Genomic DNA, 26,303 nt, shown 5'->3' with positions numbered 1-26,303 from the left:
TAACTCAGTTGATCTGGCTCCATTTCCCTGAACCCTCTTGGTCTTGCCCTCTGTTATGAGAGAGCTATGTCAGAAACATAAATGAAAGTTATTATGTTCCTCAGTGTCAGAATTAATTCACAAAGGGGCAGGGTAGTGACAAGTTTGTCACTTGTTGGTACTTGACTTAGATACACTGGAGGTCTGATGACAGATCAGATCTGTGTGTGCTGCTGTGTCCCAGTGCCAGGTATCTCTCCTTTTCTATAGTTCAGGTGAGGCATTTGACTAAGTGACTGGCCTAGTGTATCTGGTAAGTTCATGCCTGATGTTTCTGATATATTTTGATATATTTGTCAGCATCATTGTTTATTGGAACATTATGGAACATTATGTATCAGTTTGGGCCTCATGGTGTACTGAAAGATGGCAGTTGTTCACTTGTACAAATAAAATGTAAAACCATTATGTTTCAATATTTATTCTCAAGATGGAGTAGCTTAGGTTTAAAAATACTGCTTTATAAAAGGAATGAGTCAAAGCTAGGTACAACCAAATCAATGTTTTTGTTTTTAATCTAAAAACAGAACAGAGCTTCTGTTCTACCCATCCTGGAGTAACCCAGAGCAGGCCCAGCCTGTCCCCTCTCCTGCCACCTGACCTGTGTGTTGGCTCCATTTTTAACAATGGTAGCAAACATGTGCCACAGTTTCAGGCAAAAACTCTGGAAGAAAACTGCCCTGACCTAATATCCCAAGAGATTTACTCCAATCAAAGTGAACAACACTATAATTAGAACTTTGATTTGGGGGATAAACCTATTTATATTGAGACAATCCTTGGAGCTTCCTAATACATAACCAGAGGGGCTTCATGGACACATTAGTAAAAATTTTAATCTATTCTAAAGAAAAAAGGTAAGAAAGGAAGTATGGGTGGTATGTAACCAAAGTGCCCACTGGACAGGTAAGGAATAGTGGAGATCATGGTACCTGGAAATAAGATGATCAATGGATGAAAAAGGAAGTGGCTACTCTTGTCTAAGTAATATGACCATGCAAGCACATAGCTTCAATCATGCTAGATTGTCAACATTTTTGAGAAAAGTTAATTAGCTTGGATTTTTAATTTACAATATCCTAATTTGAAATGCTAGTGATCAAGTTACTGTTTTTAACCATATGGAGTGTCCAGTACTGTCCAAAGTTAAACACAGAAGGTCTGTTGGCAAAATACAACCTGTGAACATCTAGTTTACAAACATGAGGCTGGAAGAATGACTCCGCTTGCCATCCAGTGGGTACAGGGCTTGCCAAGGGTAAAGCAACTCAAGGATGGAGATCAGAAAATGAATGTTATTGTCCTATACTAACGATAGATTTTTCAACAAGTGGACATCAAATAGTTCTCAGTCTTCTGCTTCACCAAATGGAAGGAATTTGGGTTTCATTTAAGAGCCAATTAATTTTTTACCTGGACTAGGTAAAGTGTTCTGGTTCCATGCATTACCACACAACTTTTGTCTTCTGTTGTTCATCTTTTGCACACACAGCTAAGAACTAGCAGGTACCTATCAAATATACCTTCTTTTTCTTTCCTTAGGCACAGCCCATCATTCCTTTATTTCTGGGCTCTTATCTGATGACATTAGTTAGTTGTCTATCATTTGGGGCAGCATACATTCTTTTACTCACAAGTTAGTTCAATAACCTTCCTATCATTAAAATCCAGACATTTAGTTTAACTGACTTGGAAATGACTAACTTGTTTTGAAAGTTCATGCTTAATTAGCTTAATATAGAGATAATATTGTGTAGAGACTCACTACTCATTGACTTGCATGACTTATCTTTTCTTGGTCAATTTCTTGTCTACTTCTAAAGCAGCGGAGATGTAGCTGTCAATCTTGTTTGCAGGCTGTAATCTGAAGGGTGAAAATAAGATGGGATAAAGGCTTTTCTATTTTTTCACTTGTTTTTAAATTGTAAAGGTGATGTACGGAGGGGTGACAGCTACCTAAGTCAGTTAATGAGTACATTTATTTGAACAGTGTCACCCCCTCCCTCATTTTCTCCCATTTTTTCCTCCTCCCGACGCCCCCTCCTCCTCCCAAGTTGGATAGTTCATTTCCAAAGTAGTGTCCAGTATCACTGCTCTGTTAGTTCACCCTTTGTGCCCCTATTTCTGTGCTGGGATTAGGCCTGTTTCGAAAGCCTTTTTGTCCAGGCCCCGCCCTAGAGGGACTTATCACTCCCCAGATGGGTGTAACGTGGAGGCAGCACTAAACACAGTTCCCTTAAAAAGCAGCCCCCAACACCTAAACCCATGGATTTCATGGGTTTTCTCCAGACTCCAGCAAGAAGGGGGCGGGCATTTCCTCCAGGTGTCAGTCTCCGCGACAGGCTTGGGGCCCCGAGATGGACAGGCCCTCCCGCCAATCGGAAGCCCAGAGCAGGTAGCCCAACGGAACGCTTGATGTCAATACTCGCACTAATCCAAGTCAGGCGGCTGTGTTTTCTTTTTAACTTATCAAGGCAAGGGCTCGCAGTCCGGCCGCAGCGAGACCCGGTTACTCTCGGTGGTCTTAGCAAAGAGATGTTCACTCACCACCCGCCGCCCCTCTCCCGCCCCAGTGTGGCCGGAGACTGGGCACATCCTTAGCTCGCTCGGCGCCCTCACCTTACGTCACTTCCTCCCGGCTGGATCTCAGTTCACCCGGTAGGGTTGAAGCGACTTCCTTCCTCTTTTCCCTTCTTCCTGTCCTTCGCCCCGCCTCCCGGAAGCTAGGTCCCTCTTTGCGGCGGGTCAGAGGTGAGGGATGGCAGGCCTGGCCTGCGCGGGCGGGCCTTAGGTGAAAGACCGGCTTAGAGTTGGGCTCCCCGCGGCGCGGGTGGGAAGAACGCGGGTTAGACCCCGGCTCACGAGAACAACTGACGTGAGGAGCAGGCTGTGGTGTATCCCGGGCAGCCTCCACCCTCTGCGGACCCGGGGCCTCCATCCGGGCCCCGGAGACGCCGCGGCCGGGGTCTTCGGCTCCCGTCAGCCCGGGGCGTGTGTGTCTCTTTTCCCAGCGGGATCCGACCCAGACCGCGGTCCCCGACTGCCACCCCCCGGAGCCGGCCAGTGGACGCAGAGTGGCCCGTGGTCTCTCGGTGATGGCCGGGCAGCTTCCTCCTGTAGCAGAAGTGCTCTAGCATCCTTCCGTTCCGCCTCCTTGAGCTCCCGTGCCGTGCAGGTGAGGAAACGCTGAGAAGGCCCCCGGGCGAACCCCCTCTCTGAAGGCCACACGACTCCCTCTGGGAACCCGCACCCCCTGAGGCTAACGGCCCCCTCGGGCTGCAGAAAGCCATGTGATGGGGAGAGGATTTGTAAAGTGGCGAGAAGCTGGTGCTTGTGAGTGCCGAGTTTATGTTTGGCTCCCCCCCCCCCAAGTTCCTTTTGTAATTATGCCATCCGTTGATTGGCGCCGAGATGATAACCGACTTGTTCAGTGCTCACGACTTAGGCGTTTCTCAGATCTCTTCCAGCTCTCGAGTCCTCCACACACTTTAGAATGGACTTCTCTCGTAATCAAGCTGTACTTTTCTGATTTTTTTTTTTTGGCATTTCAGGAAGTGAGGTTCTTGAAATTTATTCATCGTCTATGATCTCACCAGTGTCTCACCTTACTTAGAAATCTATAGTGGGTGACAATTCGGTTTTGATCTTAACCCACAGTTTAGGTTGTGACAATTCAGTTTTGATATGAATCCACAATTTAGATTTTTTTTTTCTTTCTTAAGAGGAATTTGGGGATGGTGTTGCTTGGTTTGGAATGAATGGATCTAGATGAAAGGGCTGGCCAGAAAAATTGCTAGCTTTTGTATCTATTGTTGCTCTCTTTGCATGCCTTAGTGATGGATTTTATTTTTATTTTGTTTTTTTGCCTCCAGGAAAACCACTGTCATCAAGATGTCAGGGATTGGAAATAAACGAGCAGCTGGAGAGCCAGGCACATCAGTGCCTCCAGAGAAGAAGACAGCTGTTGAAGATTCAGGGACCACAGTGGAAACCATTAAACTAGGGGGTGTGTCTTCAACGGTATGAGGAAAACAGAGCTATGAAAGTGTACTTTTCTGCTGTCATTTATAACCTGAAAGTAAACTTATTGAAGCCTTCTAGAATAAGGGAAAGCCATTTGAAAAGAAGTGGGAGATAGGTGAAGTAGTTCATAGGTGTCCTAGTCACTTGTGAAAGAGAGGTAGATTGATGTTTGATCTTTGTTTTCATGTTGTGTTTATGTGATTTTGAAAGTCTGGTGCTTGACACCGCATTGGCTATTACTTAGCAGTGGAAATACAACTATAGCAAGTCTGACTCATTTGCAGGTTGGGTGTATGCAGTTTTGGCCTAGGGTGGTCAATAAATAATCACAAGAAATTTCAAAAATTAAAAAAAAAATCTAGTTCCCACATGGGCATTATGTGTCTCTGTTGATTGGGGAGAAGCTCTCAGTCAGTTCCATGTTAATGTCAGTTGTGTTTAACTCTTGTGGTTAACTGTTTCCTTGTCCTTGTTTTTGTGAAAATATGCCTCCCTCAAAGCCAATGGGGCCCCCAAAGGAAAAACTTAGTGTGCTTAATTTAAGTGATAAAGCATTAGATTTGCTGAAAAGTGGCATGTCTTTGGTGGGCTTTGGTTGATGCTGTGGAATAAAGTATCCACAGTACTGTTCTTAACTCTGTGCATCCTGAGAGTTCTTGATTTTTCCTCAGTGCTCATTGCTTAGCAACCATATACTCATGGATAACAGGGTCTTCTGTATTCATTTTTTATTCACTGAAAAAATTGGTGCCAGGTTTTAAGAGACATATTTCAGAGGTGCTTGAAAGTGTTGTGAAGAATATCAATCTGAGACCAAACTGCTTGACGTTTAATGTCTGCTTCCTCTCTCCCTAGCTTTATGTCACTGTCTTATCCTTTCTGTGTATTTCCTTGTCTGTGAAATGAATTTATAGTACATTGTATATAGTGTCACACTGGGTTAGTGTGAAGATAAAAATGGTAGTTCTTGTTAAGGGTTAAAAGACTGACTTTGGCATCTTGTACTCATAAAAGTTAGCTATTAATAAATAGTGGCTAGATAACATAGAAGTAAATAAAGCTGACATCATCTTTACTCTTATGGAAGTAACAGTTCCATTAGAGTGTATATACCAAACGTACAAGTGATGTATATCTTTGAAACATCAGAAGCTTATAGGTTTTTATCTAGATGAGGATTCCATATTTTGCACCTTGGCCATGGGAATGTGATGTTAACTGTTTTCCATTTATATTACTTATGTTGAGGCTGAGGTTCAGAGAGACTGACATTCTTAGGACATTCCTAGCACGCTGTTGCGGCCCTCCCCTTGCTGAACTGTCTGGGCTTGTGGAACTCCATGGTGTCACCAGGAGTTGCTTTCATTTTAGCCTCATGTTGCTCACCGCAAAAGCAGTTGAGTAGTACTTTTTGAGCATTTTGCTTGCTGGGTACTGTGCTTTATGCTGAAGACGCCTCATAGACATCAGTCAGTAGGGTGGCACTGACAAGGAAGTAGACTGTGCTATTGGTGGAGAAAGATAAACACGTGCTGTGAGGGAAGATCAACACCAATCCTAGCCTGGACTTTATCCAACAAGTCTTGTGGGTGAGGAACATGCTCTGACCTATGTTTTGAGAGTAGACTGTAGAAAAGCAATGGTTATACTGAGTCCAGTTAGCAAAATTGTTCTGTTATCTTTCTCTCCTCCACAGCGTCATCTTTCCAAACGTTTCCAGTAGTTCCAGCCAGCTGTAGGTTCTCTTGAAGGCAGTAACTCCAACTGTGCATTTTGAAGTTGCTATAATAAGTCAGCTGATTTTTGGAAACAGGTTAAGTGAGATTCCAAAGTATGAAGGAGAACACAGACTGGCGCTATTCACCACAGCTGTGCTGAAATTTGGCAGGCAGGCTTGTCACTAAAATATTTGGTTCAGAGGCCTTCACAGTAGTCAGAGTAGCCTGAAAAAAATGTGGAGGTAGCTATGACAGGATTTGCTCATGGATTAGATAGAACATATGAGAAGGGAGGATCACCAAAGGATTTTGGAAATAATGACATTTTCTTTTACTGAACTAGAAATTAAGAGTAGATTTTTAAGTGCACTGTGGAGATTGAATCTTGAGTTAGTTTTTTAAACTTCAAGATTCCAATTAGCATGGTAGTTGTATCTAATAACCTGGATTCTGGAGAGTTGTCTGGTCTAAAGCTGTACATTTGAGAGCAGCATTGTGTAGGTGATATTTAAATCGGTGAGACTAAGACTCTCCCTTAAATAATAAACATAGATAAAGTTCTGAGGGCAGAGTTCTGGGATGTGGAGATGAGAAGGGACTAATTAAAGGAAAAACTTAAGAGGAAGGGATGGGCAGAGACCCATGAGGTAGGAGAATAAGAAAGAGGGCTTCCAGAAGCTGAATGAAGAAGTATTTTAACTTTGAAATTTTGTGTTTTGATCAGGTGGTGCAGGTGAGTTAAGGGGAGACTGATGCTACATTTAGTCTCTTGGAGAACAACCAGATCTGTGTTGATGTAGTAGTACAAGCCTGATTGCAGTGAGTTTAAGAGACTGTGACAGGAGAGGAATTAAGGAACAGAGGGTAGAGACAACATGTTAGAGGATTATTGCTGCTAAGTACAACAAAGAAGATGAGGCAGTAGCCAGAGAGATTTTTTTGAGATATTTCATTATTTTTATCTGTTGATTGAAATGATTTGATAGAGAAAATACAGTGATACAGTAGAAAGAGGAGACAATGATGTCCTTGAGTAGATGAGAGGAACTAATAAGGTAAGCCATAAGGCTGTACAGTGGTGGAGTTGGTCTTTTTTTTTTTTTGGTCATGGGCTTGGACTCTGGGCCTGGGCACTGTTCCTGCACTCTTCAGTTCAAGGCCAGCACTCTGTGGCTTGAGCCACAGCACCACTTCTGGTTTCCTAGTGGTTTATTGTAGATAAGAGTCTTACGGACTTTACTGCCCGGGCTGGCTGTGAAATGTGATCCTCAGATCTCAGCCTCCTGAGTAGCTAGGATTACAGGTGGGAGCCACTGGTGCCTGGCTGTGGAGTTGGTCTTAACCAGGAGTAGAACAGGAAGGAAGGTAGAGGGAGTAGGTTCTGGTGTAGGTAGGTTTGGAGCTGTGGCTGTGAGCTGTGGCTGTGGGAGGTAGGTATGAGTGTTTTCTTCTGATTGCTTCTATTTTTTTTTCCAGTGAAATAAAAAGACTCATCTGAGAATGAGGATGGGGAGGAAGTTTTGGAGGTTTGAAGAGGCAGGAGTAGGTATGAAGTAGTTATCTTGAAGAGAGGCTAGACTAAAGATACGTAGTAGGGTTGATGGCCTGCACTGAAGGCCCACTTGAATTTGTGAGCATGAGTGTAAAGGGAAACTAGTTAGTATGGTGTTTGTATTTTCTAGTCACATTCAGTTGCATGGATGTAGGTTTGAAGTATGTAGAGGGTTGGATGTTACAGGATTGGAGAAGTATGAAGAAGAAGCAAGGAAGAAGTTTTTATAAGAAGGTTTGATTATAATGGTTGTTCACAGAATTTAAGCTTGATAAAAGTGTCCTGAGGATGTGAGCAGAATGAAAGACAGGGAAAGGTATGGGACCAATAAGTTGTAGATTTTGGAGAGGCTGAAGAATTGTTGGAGGGAGGAAACTGCAGAGAGTAAGCTGGAAAAATAGTGGTCATTGTGGAGAATGAGCTTTTAGAGGGCTTGTTGGAAGAGCAAAGTAATCACTGAGAATAACTATTAGCTAATGACAGAAATAGGAGAATAATCATTGATGGAGAGGTCAGTGATTTGATTTAAGATGGAGAACAATCATTCAAGTGGATATTGTAATCATGAATTTTAAAAGAGGTATCTTAGCAAGTGATGGTAAGTTAAGTCTAAATCTTGGAGCAATGTGGTGAAATAAACTGGACTTTTTTTCTGACATAAATAAGTCAGCAAAAAGGATGACAGATGGTTTAAGACTAGTGATATCCTGTGCAAGGCTAGGAGTTTTTTAGGGAGCAGGTGAGATAATGGCTTTGAAGTGGCAAAAGAAACTGTCTACCCACGAGGGCTTTGAAGGCAGTGTGAGAGAAACAGCTGCCACTGGAGGAGCCTGCAGGGGAAGTGTTACCATGTAGGTTCCAGGTAGAGCAGGAGAGGCAGGCAATGTCCAGAGAAGAGACGATGTATATTACTTATTATTTTATTAAAATGCATTAGCTTATTAATGGGGTAACGACCAATTGTAATAAAGAAAATAAAAGTACGATAAGAACTTGGTGCTCTATTAAACAGTTGTTTAAAATATTTATTCACTCATTCTGAGATAAAGTGAGAATGTAAGCCTTTTTCACATGTTGTCTGCTTGCCTGTAATATTTCATCCCCCAGGTCCTCTCCAGCTTGTCCTAGGAAAGGATATAGTCAGGAGTTAAGGCTACTGACTTTCTGAGGAATGATGTTTTTCAGAAACAAAGGATTCTGAGCAGAAGTTGAGGTTTTAAGAATGCGTTCATGTGGGCTGGGAAGGTGGCTCAGTGGTAGAGCGCTTGCCTTGCATGCCTGAGGCCCTGGGTTCGATTCCTCAGCACCACATAAGGAAAAAATAAAAAGCCGGAAGTGGCGCTGTGGCTCAAGTGGTAGAGCGCTAGCCTTGAGCTGAAGAGCTGAGGGACAGTGCCCAGGCCCAGAGTTCAGGCCCCACAACCGGAACCAAAAAAAAAAAAAAAAAGTGTTCATGTGTCATGTATAGAAGGTGAGAGAGGTGAGGAATTGTAAAGACTCCCATCTGATCATTTGTGTTTGTTAAAGTAGGAAGCAGGGCCATTTGTTTAGTGTGAGGTAAGAGAAGGCAAGGCTTGGTAAAGTTTGAAATTGCTTTGATAGAGAATGAGAGCTCATTTGTTAAATATTTCTGGATAAATTATAAGATCTGTTCAATTTAAGAATTTAAACTCAGGGTCTGGGTGCTGTCCCTGAGCTTTTTCAGCCTAAGGCTAGTGCTTTACCATGTGAGCCACAGTTCTAGTTCTGGCTTTTTGATGATTAGTGGGAGATAACATAGACTTTCCTACCTGGGCTGGCTTTGAACTGTGATCTTCAGATCACCCCTGATGGCCAGCTTAATGACCTTTTTGATATAGAAATCTTAGCATAGGGTCTGGGAGGTGGCTCAGTGGTAGAGCGTTTGCCTTGCATGCTGAAGCCCTGGGTTCTGTTCCTCAACATCACATAAGCAAAAAAAAAAAAAAAAAAAGCTGGAAGTGGCACTGTGGTTCAAGGGGTAGAGCTCTAGCCTTGAGCTGAAGAGCTGAGGGACAGTGTCCAGGCCCAGAGTTCAGGCCCCACTACCGGACCACCCTCCTCACCCCCACCCCCCCAAAAAAAAGAAGAAATCTTAGCATACTGGTACAGGAAGGGAACAGCCAAATGTATAGATGAATTCAGTTGAAGTTTGTTCAGGACAAAAAGATGAAGGGCAGAGAATTGAAGAGACTAACATGTTTGAAGAAATGTACTATATAGTACATGATGAGACTATGGAAGATAGTGAAATAAAGAGGGAAAATGAGAGAATTCAAAATTCTAGAGCTCTAAATGATGTGAAAGGACTGCCACAATGATGTAAGGAAATGAAATACCTGGAAAGATTTTATTTATTAGACTGTGAAATTGGAACTTAATGGAGAGCTGAATTCCAGGTAAGGTCTACAGTGTGACTTATGAATTCATGGCTGAAGCAGTGGATAGTCATTTAGTGTTGAAATACCAGAAGCATAGATAGATACTAGAGGATTGGATGGTTTGTCTACACATATGTATTCATGTGATTAGGGAAGCTTGAGTATGTTCATGTGTCATGCTTTCCTCACATCACTATGTACCCATTTCTTTATTTTTGAAAACATGTTTTTCTTTTTGGTGGTATTTATCCAAAGTCTTAAGCTTGTTCAAGCAAGCCCTCTATCACTTGAGTGACACCCTTAGCTATCCTTTGATGTAATTATTGGTTGTATGATTTCCTTTTAAATAAACTGCTTTGTTGATAGGAGATACTGTGAATTAATGTGGCCTTGTTCAGTTTTGCAGCTAATTTGTCTAGTTTCTTGTGGAGACTAATAATACTGATTTCTGGGGGCAGGAGGAGTTAGACATTCGAACATTGCAAACCAAAAATCGCAAGCTAGCGGAAATGCTGGACCAACGGCAGGCCATTGAAGATGAACTTCGTGAACACATCGAAAAGCTGGAACGACGGCAGGCCACCGACGATGCCTCCCTGTTGATTGTTAACCGGTACTGGAGTCAGGTGGTCAACTTGTTTATTCACTAAGGTTTGTCTGGGCATTTTAGTTCTTAGTATTCTTCTCCTTTCTAAAGTCATGTCTTTTTTTTTTTTTTCCAACAATTGTATATCCTCCAGTTTGATGAAAACATCCGTATCATTCTTAAACGTTACGATCTGGAACAGGGCTTGGGAGACCTACTCACAGAAAGGAAAGCTCTGGTTGTGCCAGAACCAGAGCCTGACTCTGACAGCAATCAGGAACGCAAAGATGACCGAGAGAGAGGTAAGTGTTTGTGAGGGATTCTGACACTGCATGTTAATCTGGTTTTCAGGAATTAAGCTCTGCTTTGAAGCTCTCCCTTTAAAGGGAAAAAAAAGTATGTTTTGGTATTTCTAGGTGTATAATTTTGAGGTTTTCTCTGTATTTCTTCAGGGGAAGGGCAAGAACCAGCTTTCTCTTTCCTTGCTACTTTGGCCAGCAGTTCCAGTGAAGAGATGGAGTCTCAGCTGCAGGAGCGTGTGGAGTCCTCCCGCCGAGCTGTGTCCCAGATTGTGAATGTGTATGATAAGTTACAAGAAAAAGTGGAGCTTTTGTCCCGGAAGCTAAACAGTGGAGGTGAGACAAAGACTGGAAGCAGTGGGGAAAGACTTAAAACCCATCTTTTTGGAGATTGGGGATCAGTAGTAGAATGTAGCACATACAAGGTCTTGAATTCAATCTCCAACACTAAGAAGAGAAGAACTTTTAGGCATTACCCATGGAGATTATTATTATGTAAGTGGATTTCACAGAATTGCCTATTTTAAAAGTTCCACAAGTAAGCTGGGCACTAGTGGCTCCCACCTGTAATTCTAGCTCCTCAGGAGGCTGAGATCTGAGGATTGCAGTTCAAGTCAGCTTGGGCCAAAGTCCCTTGAGACTCTTTTCTCCAGTTAACCACCAAAGATTGGAAGTTTAACTCTGGCTCAAGTGGCACAGTGCTAGCCTTGAGCAATAGAGTTCAAGGACAACACCCAGGCCCAAGCCCAAGGATCAGCACACACATATACATATATACAAAAGCCAATAAAATCTGGTGGGCAGAAAACCATGGAAATATACCACGCCACCAACATATTTTATATTCCTTCTACAAATGGAGACAGTTTGTGATATGAAAGAGGTGATGTATGTTGTTCCCTATCCTTTTTTTTTTTTTTAGTGACATTTATATTAGAACTATAGAGATTGTGACTTAATTTTAAACATATGAGCTTGATGTAATAAATTGTAGACTTACCTACTTCTTTTGTAAGTGGTGGTGTATGTTTTGTTTTTTGAGCTTCAAGAGTGCCCATAGCAAAGGTTCCATACCTAGTGCCTAGTCTCTGGGTATTTTGTCTGTCTCAGGGGGTAATAGAAGTAGCTTGATGTTCTGAGGAAAATGAAGAGAGGTAGGATGTCAGTGATGGGATGCATGGTTTTAAGAGCTGGCATGATAGATACTAAATTAAAATGCAGTTCTTCTTCCTCAGATAACCTGATAGTGGAAGAAGCAGTGCAAGAGTTGAACTCCTTCCTTGCGCAAGAGAACATGAGGCTGCAGGAACTGACAGACTTGCTCCAGGAGAAGCACCGCACCATGTCTCAGGAGGTACTTGGCCAGAATAGAGGGATGGGTATTCGAATGGCCCTGGCAGACATTGACTCAGATTGATTCTGAGTGCTTCAATGGACTGGTAAGATGGATATCCCTGGATGCTTGGCTAGGCTGGTCTCAGACCTAACTCCTTTCATTTCCTACTCTCACGTAGCTTGGATCACAGGAGTGTACCACAATTCTTTTCCCTAGTTCCTGCCTCTTGATGGGAGGACTGTCAGAGGATTTAGAGGACATGTTTGCAAACCAAACATTTATTTAGGTTGACGTGAACAGTTTTGTAATTAAAAATACTAAATAGCACTGGCTGGTTTATAGTTTCTAAATAAAGAGGATAACCAAGTGTCTTTAGAATACCTAATTCTACATTGTTCTGGGTAAGAAAGTAGGGAGAAAAGATAATTATCTTTTTATTTTCTAAAATGTTCTGTGACATGAAGGTTATTCTTTTTTTAAAAATTTTTTATTTATTTTTTTTGGGTCCGGTCATGGGGCCTGAACTCTGGGCCTGGGCGCTGTCCCTCATCTCTTCATCTCAAGGCTAGTGCTCTACCACTTGAGCCACAGCACCACTTCTGGCTTTTTTTCTTTTTGCTTATGTGTTGCTGAGGAATCGAACCCAGGGCCTCAGGCATGCAAGGCAAGCGCTCTACCACTGAGCCAACTTCCCAGCTCTGAAGGTTATTCTTTTAAATAGTGATTTTTCCAATGAAATGGGTGGTCGATCTACGGAAATGGTACTTTTCAGAAGTAGAAAATTTTTTTAGTATCACTGGATCCTGGTGGCTCATCCAGACTATTCATGGTGCTAAGATCTGAGGATTGTGTGTCAAAACTAGCTAGCCTTGGCAGAAAAGCCTGTGAGATTCTTATCTCCAGTTAACAAGCAAAAAGCTGGAAGTGGAGGTGTGCTTCAATTGGTAGCGTACCAGCCTTGAGCAAAAAAGCCAAGTGAGGGCTTAAGGCTCTGAGTTCAGAGCACAATTAATACTTCTATAGTTTTCGTAAATATAACTGACTTAAAAGTATTGAAATCACTGGACACTGGTGACTCACATTTGTAATCCTAGCTTCTAAGGAGGCTGAGATCTGAGGATCAAAGCCAGCCTGGGCAGGAAAATCCATGAGACTCTTACCTCCAATAAACCCCAGAAAACTGGAAGTGGCCCTGTGGCTCAAATGGTAGAACGCTAGCCAGGAGCTGAAGAGCTGAGGAACAGCATCCAGGCCCAGAGTTTAAGCCCCACAACCTACCAAAAAAAAAATGCTGAACTGAATCTGTTGTTTTTATTTTACACTCATGTTGAATAATCTAACACACAAACAAGGGTTAATTTTGTGGGCTTTGTAACTTGAGCAAGTGAAATAAGGCATTCCTTTTTTAACTGAGTCTTATTTTGTTATGGGATGTAGTTCTCCAAGCTGCAAAGTAAAGTGGAGACAGCTGAGTCACGAGTGTCTGTCCTGGAGTCCCTGATTGATGATCTGCAGTGGGATATTGACAAAATTCGAAAGAGGGAACAGCGACTCAACCGACACTTAGCGGAAGTCCTAGAACGGGTCAGTGCTGTTTCGTTATAGCCTGGAGACTAAAATCATGTTAAGAAATCTTTACAGAGAAGGTCCACTTGCAAAGTGGTATTATGGTTAAAAACTGATCCTTTGAAAGTACATCATCAGACTAAATCCTGAGGTCTCTCACTGAAGAATCTTTGTCTTCTTTGTAGGTGAATTCTAAAGGATATAAGGTGTATGGAGCAGGGAGCAGTCTCTATGGTGGCACAATCACTATCAATGCCCGGAAGGTAAAGTTAGGGACTCACTCAGGACAGATGTTTGACTGATGTCAGGCTTGTATTGATTCACCAGTGATAATGTGGGGTTTACTAGAAGAGTATCCAGTGAATATGGGAAACTTAGAAATTGGAATGATTTAAGGATTTTTTCTTTCTTCTCATTTGCTGTTTCTTCCCTTCTAGTTTGAGGAAATGAATGCAGAGCTTGAGGAGAACAAAGAGTTGGCTCAGAACCGTCACTGTGAGTTGGAGAAACTCCGGCAAGACTTTGAGGAGGTCACTACCCAGAATGAGAAGTTAAAGGTAGGAGACACCTGTCTTTCTTAATTTGTTCATAGGTAAATAAATAGGAATAAGAATGTATGAACTTCAAAAACAACCTAAGTTAATCAGGTAGTGTTTGAGCAGTTAAAGCAGACAGTTGCTTAGGACAAACATAGCTTTTTGTGCTATTGTGTCCGAAGTGTTTTCTCTGTGATTCTTAATAAAGAGAAATTAGTGACAGAGGTCTCTCTTAGCTGTCCTTTTAGTATCTTTGGCCCTTGGTTGAAACTATGAAATACTTAAAAATTAGTTCTGGGAAGTCTTAATTGGAGGTAGATTTTACATAGAGGAATGGTGTGGGGGAGGTTATGTAAGTGTGATAATCTTTGCAATTATTGTTTCAAGTATGCAGGACATTGTGTGTTCAAGATTTTATTTACTGTATGTCTAGATTTTGCTTCCAATTTGGCTTTTACTTTGGGCCTTCCTAAGGTGGAATTACGGAGTGCAGTGGAAGAAGTGGTTAAAGAAACTCCAGAGTACCGCTGCATGCAATCACAGTTTTCTGTTCTGTACAATGAGAGTCTTCAGTTGAAAGCACACCTGGATGAGGCTCGGACCCTACTTCATGGCACACGGGGAACCCACCAGCGCCAGGTTGAGCTCATTGAGGTAATAGCTTTACTTTGATTCTGTTGTTGTTGTTGGCATGCATGTATCTGTGTGTCCCTGTGTGTTCTTGTATTTCAGATAGAATATGATGATATTTCTGCATTTTGACAAGAATATTTTATGGGTTCCCCTTTCTCTTTGTAGCGAGATGAGGTTAGTCTTCATAAGAAGCTGAGAACTGAAGTGATCCAGCTAGAAGATACGTTGGCTCAGGTGCGCAAAGAGTATGAAATGCTGAGGATAGAATTTGAGCAGACTCTTGCTGCCAATGAACAAGCAGGTATAATTATCCTCATCCACCCTGCAGTTTGCTGTAAATGCTTTCCCTCCATGGTGCAACATGATTCCCAGGACTTATCATAAGGCTCAAAGTCCCATAAATAGAGTCTTGTAATTCATTTTGGCCCACAGCCCAGGTGTTTGTTTTTTAGATCAAGTTGACCACTTTTAAATGCTCATCTTCTGAGAAGAATATTTCTTCTGGTAACTCCCCCTGATTTTCCAAAGTTCCTCATGTGTTTTGTACCTTCTCTCTTTTTGTCTTTGCCCTGTTCCTTTTTAACATTTCTATTGCTGTATTTAAGGTCCTATAAATCGGGAGATGCGCCACCTCATCAGTAGCCTCCAGAATCACAATCACCAGCTGAAAGGGGAAGTCCTAAGGTATAAGCGAAAACTGAGAGAAGCTCAGTCAGACCTAAACAAGGTAATCAGGAGCAGTAGAACAAGCATCATTTGTTTTTAAGTCTGTGAAACTGTTTTTAAGTGAGGGAAGCAGTGCAGTTCTCCAAAGTGATATCCATCTTTCCTTCTTTCTTTCTCCTAGACACGTCTGCGCAGTGGCAGTGCCCTTCTGCAGTCTCAGTCTAGTACTGAGGACCCTAAGGATGAACCTACAGAGCTGAAACAAGACTCTGAGGATGTGTCCAGCCAGTCATCAACACTGAAGGCATCTCAGGAAGATGTCAGTGAAATTAAGTCCAAACGGGATGAAGAGGAGCGGGAACGAGAAAGGCGGGAGAAAGAAAGGGAGAGAGAAAGAGAACGAGAGAAGGAAAAGGAAAGAGAACGAGAGAAGCAGAAACTAAAAGAGTCAGAAAAAGAGAGAGATTCTGCTAAGGATAAAGAGAAAGGGAAACATGATGATATCAGGAAAAAGGAAGCAGAAATTATCAAACAACTGAAGATTGAACTCAAGTAAGAGCATTGTTTTGAGTGATTGTTTCTGACTTGAAACTTAAAATTTAGGCATCATGAATGAAATAAAATAGTTGGTGGGCTGGCTCATCTGATCATTATAATAGTTCAATATCAATTGTATAAATGTACGATTAATGTAGTTTCTACCCGATCAGATATTTAGTCAAAACTTAGCCAAATGGTTAGCCTTCATGTATGTTGTCTAGTTGAGTAGTTTTCAAAAAGTTCATGTCTGTGCCCTTATTCTCTGGGAATTCAAATTAACAGAAGGTACATTGTATTTACTGAAAATCATGGGAAATTAACTACTGTCCTTTATTGGATCTGGGCAAATTGCTGGTATTAGTTATATGTTAAAGTATACTAAGTGGAGTGTGTGTCAGTGTAACTTGAACAGGATCTGATCCAATCGCTTGACAGTTGACTAGTTTGTAAGTATGCCAGATCATATTAAGATTACTCAGGAGCATTAGTCCTGTAGAAATTCAAACAAATACCTTTGTTGTTACCTCATGCGTTGCCTTTCTTTTTAGAACAATGATTTCTCTAATAATACTGGTTACTTTGACTCCCCATTTTTCATAGTTGATTCTTGATGTTTGGATTTATAAGAGAACACTGGCTAAAATATTTGAGCTCAAATGTTTTAAGAGGTTTAATAATGTAGTAGCAGGTGAAGCATTACTCTTCAGCTGATCATGAGTTATTCAGCTGTCAGGTCTAGGATTAGCAGTGTATTGTAAACTTTCAAATCCACCTCTCTTTGTCCTTCTTGATCTCTTTGAGAAATTGAGGTGTGGAATCAGAATCATTGGCATTGTTTAAATATTTCTCTGTATACCTACTAAATCTCATTTTCTATGAGTAGGACTGTAGAAATATACCTGTGTAATAATACACTGTTAGAGATGATTTCACTTAGCTTACTTTTCTGTAATCTCCAAATACATTTGAGAAGTCTATTGACGGTGAAGAATTTTATCTTTATAACAGAATATTTTTAAAAAATTTAAAATAGTCTGTGCAGTGAACAGTTTCCCTTGTTTGATGCCTTTTGTTTTCTCATTTCACACTTCCTCTCTCTGCTACTCATTCATAGGAAGGCACAAGAGAGCCAGAAGGAGATGAAACTACTGCTAGATATGTACCGCTCGGCACCAAAGGAGCAGAGAGACAAAGTGCAGCTGATGGCAGCTGAAAAGAAGTCTAAGGCAGAGGTAATCTGTCTAGTCTGCCGTTACTTGTGAGGTTAAACCTTGTGAGGTTTAACTGCATACTGCTCAAAGATACAGTCCTTTAAAATAAGTGTTAACATCTAGTAACATTTTCTATCCTTCTTGAAGGCTATGTATAAATGTTAAGATTCTCCACAAAGTACTAAAGCATCAAAATTACTGAGTATAGGATTTTAAAAACTTTTTAGTCATAAATCATTGCTATAGTGGTTCTCGTTCTCTGATGCTTTTTAGGAGGAATGTTTTACACTTAAAAACTTTCAACTTTTCTGAGGGCAAGAAAAGCTGAAACCTATTCTAAAGAAAAGGGAATAGGTACAGAACTTTGATTATAGAAGCATGAGAACTAGGAATAGAGTGATGTTAAAAACAGTGTTGAAATGTGTACTGTATCATCTGTAATTATTGTAATATTTAGCTTGATCCATAATTTCTGTAAATATTATTTTGAGCTTAAGGTCCTCTCTTCCTCTCTGCACAGTATTGATTTGTGTGTGTGCATGCGTGCATATGTGCGTGCTGGTGCTGGGACTTTCTGCTCAGCTTTTCTGCTGTTGGCTGGCACTGTACCTGTTGAGCCATATCTCCACTTTGTGCTTTTTATTGGTTAATTGGAGATGAGAGTCTCATGGATTTTCTGCTCAGGCTGGCTTTGAACCTTGATCCTCAGATGACAACATCCTGAATAGCTAGGATTATAGGTTTATGTGCCACAGGAGCCAGGCTCATATTAATTGATTTTTGAAAATTTATTGTAATTTTTATTCTAATGTGATTCTTTTCCACCAATAGTTGGAGGATCTAAGGCAAAGACTGAAGGAACTTGAGGATAAGGAAAAGAAAGAGAATAAGAAAATGGCTGATGAAGATGCCTTGAGGAAGATCCGGGCTGTGGAGGAGCAGATAGAATACCTGCAGAAGAAGCTGGCCATGGCCAAGCAGGTGGGCAGACTTTGTCTCTTTAACTAAATGTTACATAACAAGTATGGAAGTGACAGTTAAGTTTGCTCCTCCCCTAGACTCCCACTTTTCTTTTTAAATTAAAATCTTAGACCTTTCCATTGTTTATATATTTGGATAGCCAGTTGTTCAGACATTGCTTATTGAGAATCTGTTCTTTCTCTGCTAGCATACAACTCATAAGAAAAAGATAAAGGATTTTATACAAATACTGCTTCTCACATAAGTTATAAATAGTACTGGATCATAAAACTGCAGAGACTGTTTTCCTTCTTATAATGAATATGTCTTTAGTTTCTAGTCCCAGTGAATTTTCCTGACAGATATTGCAATCCCTTCACTTGGGAAACATAGGTGGGAGGATCATAAGTTTGAGGCCAGACTGATCTACATAGCAGGATCCGTCTCAAAATAAATAAAACTAAATAAAAAACGTAAAGATAGCAGGAATGGTTAGAACTGTCCATACTTGTTCAATGTTAGGAACACTTCACTGTTTCTCAGGAAGCAACTTTAAGGGTAACTGTCATTATTTATTTTGAAAGAGAGAACTTTGATTAGATCATCTGTACATCCCTAGAGTTAAAAGGAGAATTTTAGCTGTTCAATTTTTTTTTTTTTTTTGGAACTGGGGACTTCAGGTACTTAGGACTTCATGCTTGGTAGGCAGCACTTTACCTTTGAACCATACCTCCAGTCATTTTTTCTCTGCTTATTTTTGAGGTAGGATATCACTTTTGCCTAGCCAGCCTTGATTGTGGTTATCCTATTTATGTTTCCTACTGTATCTGAAGTAATAGGCACTGTGTCCAGCTATTGGTTGAAATGAGATCTCATGTACTTTTTGCCCAAGCTTCAGACAAAAAAATGTAATCCTCTCAATAGAATTGTAATCCTTCCAATGTCTGCTTTTTGGGTTACTAGGATTATAGGCACAAGCCACCAGTGCCTGGTTTAATTTTTTCTTAAATATGGTGATTTGCTACTTTTCTTTCATTCTTAAAATATTTGTTTGGAAGTTGTACTGTCATAGGTCTTTGAAGGAGTGAGTACACAGAAAGACTCATGATAACTTATAAAGGACTTTTTTCACTTTTTTAAAAAAAGACAAGTGTCTTACTATTTAGCTCAGACTGGTTGTATTGGACTTACAGGCGTGCACCATCATGCCTGGCTTTTAATCAGTAGCTTCAAAATGTATATGTAAATTTACTATGATTCCTCCAATAAAAGTACTATTTGTTTTTTGATTGTAAACAAACTAATGTTAAAATACATAAGGTAAAGTAAACAAGAGTGATAAAGAATCACTAGAAAAGAACAGCAGTGGGATCTTCTGTAGACATTAAAACAAAATTCCAGTAGATGAAAAAGCTTGAGACTATTGGGCAGACTATTAGTACTGAGTCAAACAACTGGAAATAGCCTCAAATACAATCGGTGTTTGATATTCATTAAGGATGTGATTTTTAAAGCAGTGGTGAAACAAGACTGCTGAATGTGATGGGACAAATTTTAAAAAGGGGAGCAGAAGTAGGATACACACTTGAACATTATACCAGAATGATTTCCAAATGATCAGAGGCATGATGCTAAAAAGAGAAGTCCACTGGGTGTCAATGCCTCATGCTTGTAATACTAGCAGCTTGGAAGGTGAGGATTGGGGATCATGGTTCTAGACTGGCCAACTGGGGCACAAAAAGACTCCTTCTCAAATGGAGAGCTGGGCGTGGTAGCGCAGCACACCTGTTATCCTAGCTATAATGGGAAACCTAAAATAGGAGATCTCGGCCCAGATATATGCCAAGGAGAGACAAAAGCCCTATTTGCAAAATAAGCAGCACCAAAAAAGGCCTAGAGGTATGGCTCAGAAGTAAAGTACTTGCCCAGTAAGCTTAAGGCCTGAGTTCAAAATCTGAACTGGAAAAGACCTTTCTATTAATAAAAGTAAAGTATAAAAGGAAGATGGATTTTAAGTTGCTTTTTTAAAAAAAGAAGATAGCTTCTACACAGCAAAAATAACTGCAAAACTGACAGATTACATGATAAAAAGGAAAAAATTACTTTTATTATGGGTTTATATTTCTAGTAAATTTAAACTAAACTGGAAATGGATAAGCCCCAAATCCAGTAAAAATGTAGATAAATATATGGAAAGTTCACAGAAAATAACTCAGATCATTCTTGAATATATAGATAATGCATCTTACTTGTAATGTGATAAATGTAATTAAAGCTATTATTAGATACCATTTGCTAGATTGTTAGGAAACTTATGATATTTGCAACTTCTGGAAAGCTTAAGTTAACTTCAGTATAATTGTGGATAAATATGAGAAAATGTGAGACATTATGCTAGAAATACTGTTAACCAACTGCTACTGATCAGATTGCTATGTTAAAAGTACAGATCAGCTGAGGATTATCAGAACAGCTGATGTCAGGTAGTAGGACTTCTATATTCTCAGAGAACCCAGTGACCCAATGCTTGAACTAGTTTTTGTTAATCCTTGAATTAATTTACTAAATGAGCAATGGAATGGTTTAGTTTCCTATGCTCATTCTTTGGAGTTAAAAGATTCTGCTAATAGAATTCCTCATTTTAGGAGGAAGAAGCTCTCCTCTCCGAGATGGATGTCACTGGCCAGGCTTTTGAAGACATGCAGGAGCAAAATATTCGCCTGATGCAGCAGTTGCGGGAGAAGGATGATGCCAATTTCAAGCTCATGTCAGAACGAATCAAATCCAATCAGATCCATAAGTTGCTTAAAGAAGAGAAGGAGGAGCTTGCAGACCAGGTTTTAACTCTAAAGACTCAGGTAATTATCATGAGTAGAGCTTTGCAAGTCTTTTGGAATAGAGTGTTCTCTACATTAAGATAACTGCCAGGGTAATCATTGTGGCTTTTTTTCTTTTTTGTGTGTGATAGGAAAAAAGCCCCTGCAACTAAATATCTATTATCAGGATTCTAGTAAATGATTACTCATTTTTGCAAAGGAATACCATGTAGTTGTTAAAAGCACATTTGGAGTCAGGTATCTATGGTTCACGCTTGTAATCCTAGCTACTGGGGAGGCTAGTTCAAAGCTAGCCTGTGCAGGAAAGTATGTGAGACTTTTATTTCCAATTAAATCACAGAAAAAGCCAGAAGGGACACTGTGACTCAAGTAGTAGAGTACTAGCCTTGAACAAAATGAGCTCAGGGACTGCCAGCCCCCAGGCCCAGAATTCAAGCCTCAAGTCTGGGGAAAAAAAAATAGATTTGCTGTTGTAGAAAAAAAATGTCTAGGGCTGAGAAGGTGGCTCAGTGGTAGAGCGCTTGCCTTGCATGCCTGAGGCCTTGGGTTTGATTCCCCGGCACCACGTTAGCAAAAATAAAAGAAGCTGGAAGTGGCGCTGTGGCTCAAGTGGTAGAGTGCTAGCCTTGAGCTGAAGAGCTGAGGGACAGCGCCCAGACCCAGAGTTCAGGCCCCACAACCGGACCCCCTCCCCCCCCAAAAATGTCTAAAATATATCAAATGATTTATTATTCCTCTTGCATTAAAATGAGTGTGATGAGTGTGTGTGAAGGGAGTTCATTCTTAAAATTTCTGGAAAGCTGCAGGGAAACTAAAAGCAGCTACCTGGTTGCCTTTGGATGTTGGGATGAGAATCTTAGGTGAGGGGTTAGAAGGTGTGTGCTTTCCATGTTTTACCATTTAATATTAACTTTGTGCATTCATTTTTAAGGAAAAGACCACTTGTTCCTCTAGCCATTCTGAAAGAGAAACACTTGGACTTTGAGCCAGAATTTGCATGCCTTAGAAGGAGTTGCCAGAGTGTGAGGGTTAGCACAGCTGTAGAAGATAAATATCTGTATGTGTAATCTCCTCTGTTCCTGGCAAATTTGGAAAAGAATCTTCTCAGTGGTTTCCCAGACTCTTTAAATCCCTATCAATAGTTTATGTGATAAGCAAAGCCTTTAATAATCAGTCTTGCAGTATTTTGAAGGGTTTATGGATAAAATCAGTAATAATTGTTGAGATTTTCTAGCATTGTATATTTGTGTGTGTGTATATGTGTGTGTGAATTAACAAAACATAGCCAATTTTATTTTGTCTTCCTATTTGTTTTAAAATCTGATTTCTTCCTACAAAGGTGGATGCGCAGTTACAGGTAGTAAGAAAGTTGGAAGAGAAAGAGCACCTGCTGCAGAGCAACATCGGCACAGGGGAGAAGGAGCTGGGTCTTAGGACCCAAGCCTTGGAGATGAACAAGCGCAAGGTATGATGGATTACTCAGTAATCTAAAATGTTGATTAGTCTCAAAGGAGTCACAAAGCAAAAAACGATAACACGAATGAAATTTTGAAGTTCACATTATTCCTTGAACTTAGGTTAACATTTTTGTTGTTGATGAAAGGGTGATGGATGACGTTATTTGTACATCCCATGTAGGCAATGGAAGCAGCCCAGCTTGCTGATGATTTGAAAGCACAATTAGAGTTGGCTCAGAAGAAGCTTCATGATTTTCAGGATGAGATTGTAGAGAATAGTGTCACCAAAGAGAAGGATATGTTCAATTTCAAACGAGCCCAGGTGAGAGCAATTGTCTTGTTTTACGTTTCACCAGCAGTCTAAAGTGACCCTGGTGATCAGTAATGCATGTTATAAACTACTGGACTGGATATTCCTGGTGGCAAGAGGCCAAGTTCTCTTCAGTGCCACATCCCCATAGCCTGTCATGGTGCCTGCTGCCTAGTTGGCATTACATAAATATTTTTTGACATTAAATTAGTATTTTTGACATTAAATTAGCAACATAACAACATTAGGTTTCAAGTAACTCCTAAAAGGCCCTTTTTGTCCTATCACGATGCCTTTCTAACCCTGTCCATAAATCAGTACATTATTTTAATCCCAGTGACCTTAAAACTAGTCACCACAGGATGAAGTGGCCTGTCCCCTATATTCACAAGACTGAATTAACTGCTATACTTCTGATTTGAGGATATGATCATGATTGCCTGTTCTGAAAACATCCTGTCATTTGCAATTCTCTATGTTCCTAAAGATAATTGGACATGAAGGACAGAAGGGTCTTTCCATGAGAGACTCCAAGTTAGAGGGATGATTTCTCAAATGGCAGGTCTGGGGGAGGATGTCTAACAGGTCTGCTATGCTGCCATAGGAGGACATCTCTAGACTTCGAAGGAAGCTGGAAACCACAAAGAAGCCAGACAACGTACCCAAATGTGATGAGATTCTAATGGAGGAGATTAAGGATTACAAGGTCAGAAAGCCTGTCTTATTGCTTTCTTTGTGTTGCTTGTTAGGCCTGAAATTGTCTACTGACAGACTGGGAGAGTAAACATTGAACTCTATCTAAAAGTAGCCAGAGAATGGTTTATTTTAGTGGGTGGAAATGATACTCTTTTCCTAGCGCTTGTGGTTTTGTTGGTTTTCATGAGCTGTCCATTTGGCCTATAACCTTTATGGTTGCTTCTTCCTGTTTTAGGCCCGTCTGACCTGCCCGTGCTGCAATATGCGTAAAAAGGATGCTGTACTTACCAAGTGTTTTCATGTTTTCTGCTTTGAGTGTGTGAAGACGCGCTATGACACTCGCCAGCGCAAATGTCCCAAGTGTAATGCAGCTTTTGGTGCCAATGATTTCCATCGCATCTACATTGGTTGATTGCATTAAGAAGAGAAACTGTCTGGACAAGCACTTGTTCATTAACCACCAAACCTCTACCTCTTCTCTCCTTGGCAGTTTGTCAATTCCTTTTCCTCCACAGACTTTATGTCCATGCTCTTCTCTCCAATAGCTAGATGACTTTAGGGAAAAAGACTGGTAAATGTAAGTCTTGAGTTTTAGAATGAATTAGAAACAACTCATACTTGTCTTCCCTACCAGCTATTTTTTTTTTTTTTCTGCTTTAGGATCTTTCAGCATTTTCTTCTTTAGGCCCCTTCTACAATCTTGGATTGTCCATTCTTCCTGAAGAAGAAATGTTGGTATTTTTGACATGGAAAAGGGAACAAAGAGTGGAAACATGGTCTTTTGGGGGAAGGACCTTTTGGAAATAAGCTATCTATGGGCCCAGACTTTTATTAATTTGGATAGTATACTTTTTCTAAACTTAGATTATAATATGACATAATTGTGCTACTCTTTCCTGGATGGTTTGAAGCCTTAATGAAGTTATATCCAGGAGAGTTCAACTTATTTCCTGTTTACTAGCAAAGTAGCTTTTACAGTCAAATGGCTGTTTTGTTAAAGTTATTTAAGTTTTAAATATTCAGCTACTTAGTCTTTAAATTTCTTGAGGCTGAGATAATTTAAAATAATAAAGCCCCCGTTGTCTTTTAATGAAATCAGAATTGGAAAAAAATGAGATATACACTGAATATGCCTGGAATACTCTGAGAATTTGAAACAGAAAGGCCTTGGTGAGCTCTGACTTTGTCATTCTCTTCTCCACAAGGGTTATTAAGATCCCTGTTTTCCAAAAGATTCTCTTAATATTTCAGTAAGACTTTATACTCCATAAGTGTCAATTAAAGCAGGATTCAGTTTGCTTTTGTTTGTGGTTTATTTTTTTGAGACAGTTAATTTTACACATGCTGTTAATGAATTCTCGAATCAAAGATTATGAAGCTGGTTGTATTATTTAAATTTAGTATTTTCATTACTTGAAGTTTTCTTTCAGTTTTATTGAGTCTGTGCTGAGGAGATACTATGTGTAAAAGATATCAGTTGATTTGACTGCTCAGTTCTCTTCCGTAGTTCACCATGAGGTAGGAATGGTAATTTGTTTCTCAGGGAATATAACATTGCTTGGTGCTTTGAGTTGACAGTTCTTGAATTAGTTTTACAGTAACTAGCACACCGGAGGTTATCTCTTTTTGGTAGGTATTATATAAATTGGATCCTTCTTGATTAGTATTTGTCCCAGGTAATGGTTAACAGCAAATTCCATGTCATTTTGCTATCCCCAGCTATAATCAGCAGATTCAAGATGAATTCTATAAGATCATGTGATACCCTTTAAGAAAGGAATCTGTTTGGGGATTGTGCGAGGTCATCAAGAGAGGTCAAGTTCTATGGATCATTCTGCCCAACAGTGGTGGGATTAGGCCTTGTTCCTATTACAATGCATTTGCATTCAATAATAGGGCCTTGTCCCCTTGCTGTTCACTCTCATGAAGGCAAGTGTGAGCATAATTGTTAAGAATATTTGGGGAACAGATGTTTTGTGACATTAGCTGTTAATGACAATTGTCTAAGAAAGCCAGCTGTCCGGTGCCAGGGGACCGTGTGGCTCATTGATTGTTGTGGGGAAAGCACTAATCCCATGGGAAATGGGTTTTAGGACAAGCTTCTCTGAGGATGTAAGGAATCAGGCAACATAAGGTGAGCTCTCAAAATCATTTGCAGATGACGTCCAAAAATGGTGGTAATTATTTGAATAGTCCATGTTCCCTACCAAAAAGGTCAGTGAATGGGCTTCAGGAATGCCCCCAAATTGCATATCAAATTTTGTCATATGAATATTATTTATATTTTTTTCTCAGACCCTTAAAAGAATTTGGAGACTCAATGGTTTGAATCATAGCTCTAGATTCATAGAAATTTTAAAGGGTAAATACTGGAAGGCTACTCAATTAAAGTAAAACACATTTTAGATCTTATAGAAACTCCTTCTCCCCCTCTCTCTCTGTGTCTGCCTTTGCTTTTATTGTTCCTTTGAAAATCTGGTAATGGTTTTGACCCAAATCAGGCATATTTGAAGGCATTTATCTTAATTACATTTCTGCTATTTCTGCTACATATAGTATTCTTCGTGACTTTCCATTGGATTGATTTTCTTATTTTATGTTTATTTCCACAAGCATTCTTGTTTTTCAAGGACAAGAATGCTGTGCTTAGAAAATAATGAGGAGGGGTAGATATGATTTGATGCTGTAAAGATAATAAAGAGATGATCATCTAGATCTGCTGGAATGGTGGTGGTTATTGATGCAAGAAGTGAAATGCTGTGTCCTTTGTTGGTATGGGAGGCCTACAAATTTTGTCCCTTAAGGGTTTTTTCTTAGGACTATCAGTTGATTGATAAATCTAATTGCCAGTGGATCTGCAGAAATAATTTGACTAGTTGCTATCATTAATGTCTTCCTATGTAAGAGCAAAGTATAGTCTAAGTTCAGAACTGGTGTGT

General features: G+C 40.3%; 1 protein-coding gene across 1 annotated transcript; it reads left to right on the top strand.

Annotated features, from left to right (window-relative positions):
- The first annotated feature begins 2,789 nt into the window (after positions 1–2,789).
- Positions 2,790–25,760, top strand: Rnf20 (ring finger protein 20, E3 ubiquitin protein ligase). The gene is made up of 20 exons (XM_013023311.1): positions 2,790–3,215; positions 3,909–4,059; positions 10,190–10,357; positions 10,472–10,619; positions 10,770–10,952; positions 11,852–11,970; positions 13,390–13,536; positions 13,704–13,781; positions 13,956–14,075; positions 14,529–14,708; positions 14,853–14,988; positions 15,293–15,414; positions 15,535–15,905; positions 17,008–17,125; positions 17,936–18,085; positions 20,710–20,922; positions 22,241–22,366; positions 22,540–22,680; positions 23,273–23,374; positions 23,600–25,760. The coding sequence occupies exons 2-20, from the start codon at positions 3,931–3,933 to the stop codon at positions 23,774–23,776; spliced, it is 2,928 nt and encodes a 975-aa protein (XP_012878765.1). The 5' UTR covers positions 2,790–3,215; positions 3,909–3,930; the 3' UTR covers positions 23,777–25,760.
- Positions 25,761–26,303: the final 543 nt, after the last annotated feature.

This window comes from Dipodomys ordii, unplaced genomic scaffold (assembly GCF_000151885.1).
Source record: "Dipodomys ordii isolate 6190 unplaced genomic scaffold, Dord_2.0 Scaffold67, whole genome shotgun sequence".
Taxonomy (NCBI): domain Eukaryota; kingdom Metazoa; phylum Chordata; class Mammalia; order Rodentia; family Heteromyidae; genus Dipodomys; species Dipodomys ordii.
Note: the sequence above shows the minus strand (reverse complement) of the source record. Positions and strands in the feature narration are given on the sequence as shown.

Coding starts and splice junctions, on each gene's coding strand:
- Rnf20 (XM_013023311.1), top strand. CDS start 3,931: ATGTCAGGGATTGGAAATAAACGAGCAGCTGGAGAGCCAGGCACATCA. Junction 22,367..22,539: donor TGGAGATGAACAAGCGCAAG/GTATGATGGATT, acceptor CATCCCATGTAG/GCAATGGAAGCAGCCCAGCT. Junction 22,681..23,272: donor TCAATTTCAAACGAGCCCAG/GTGAGAGCAATT, acceptor ATGCTGCCATAG/GAGGACATCTCTAGACTTCG.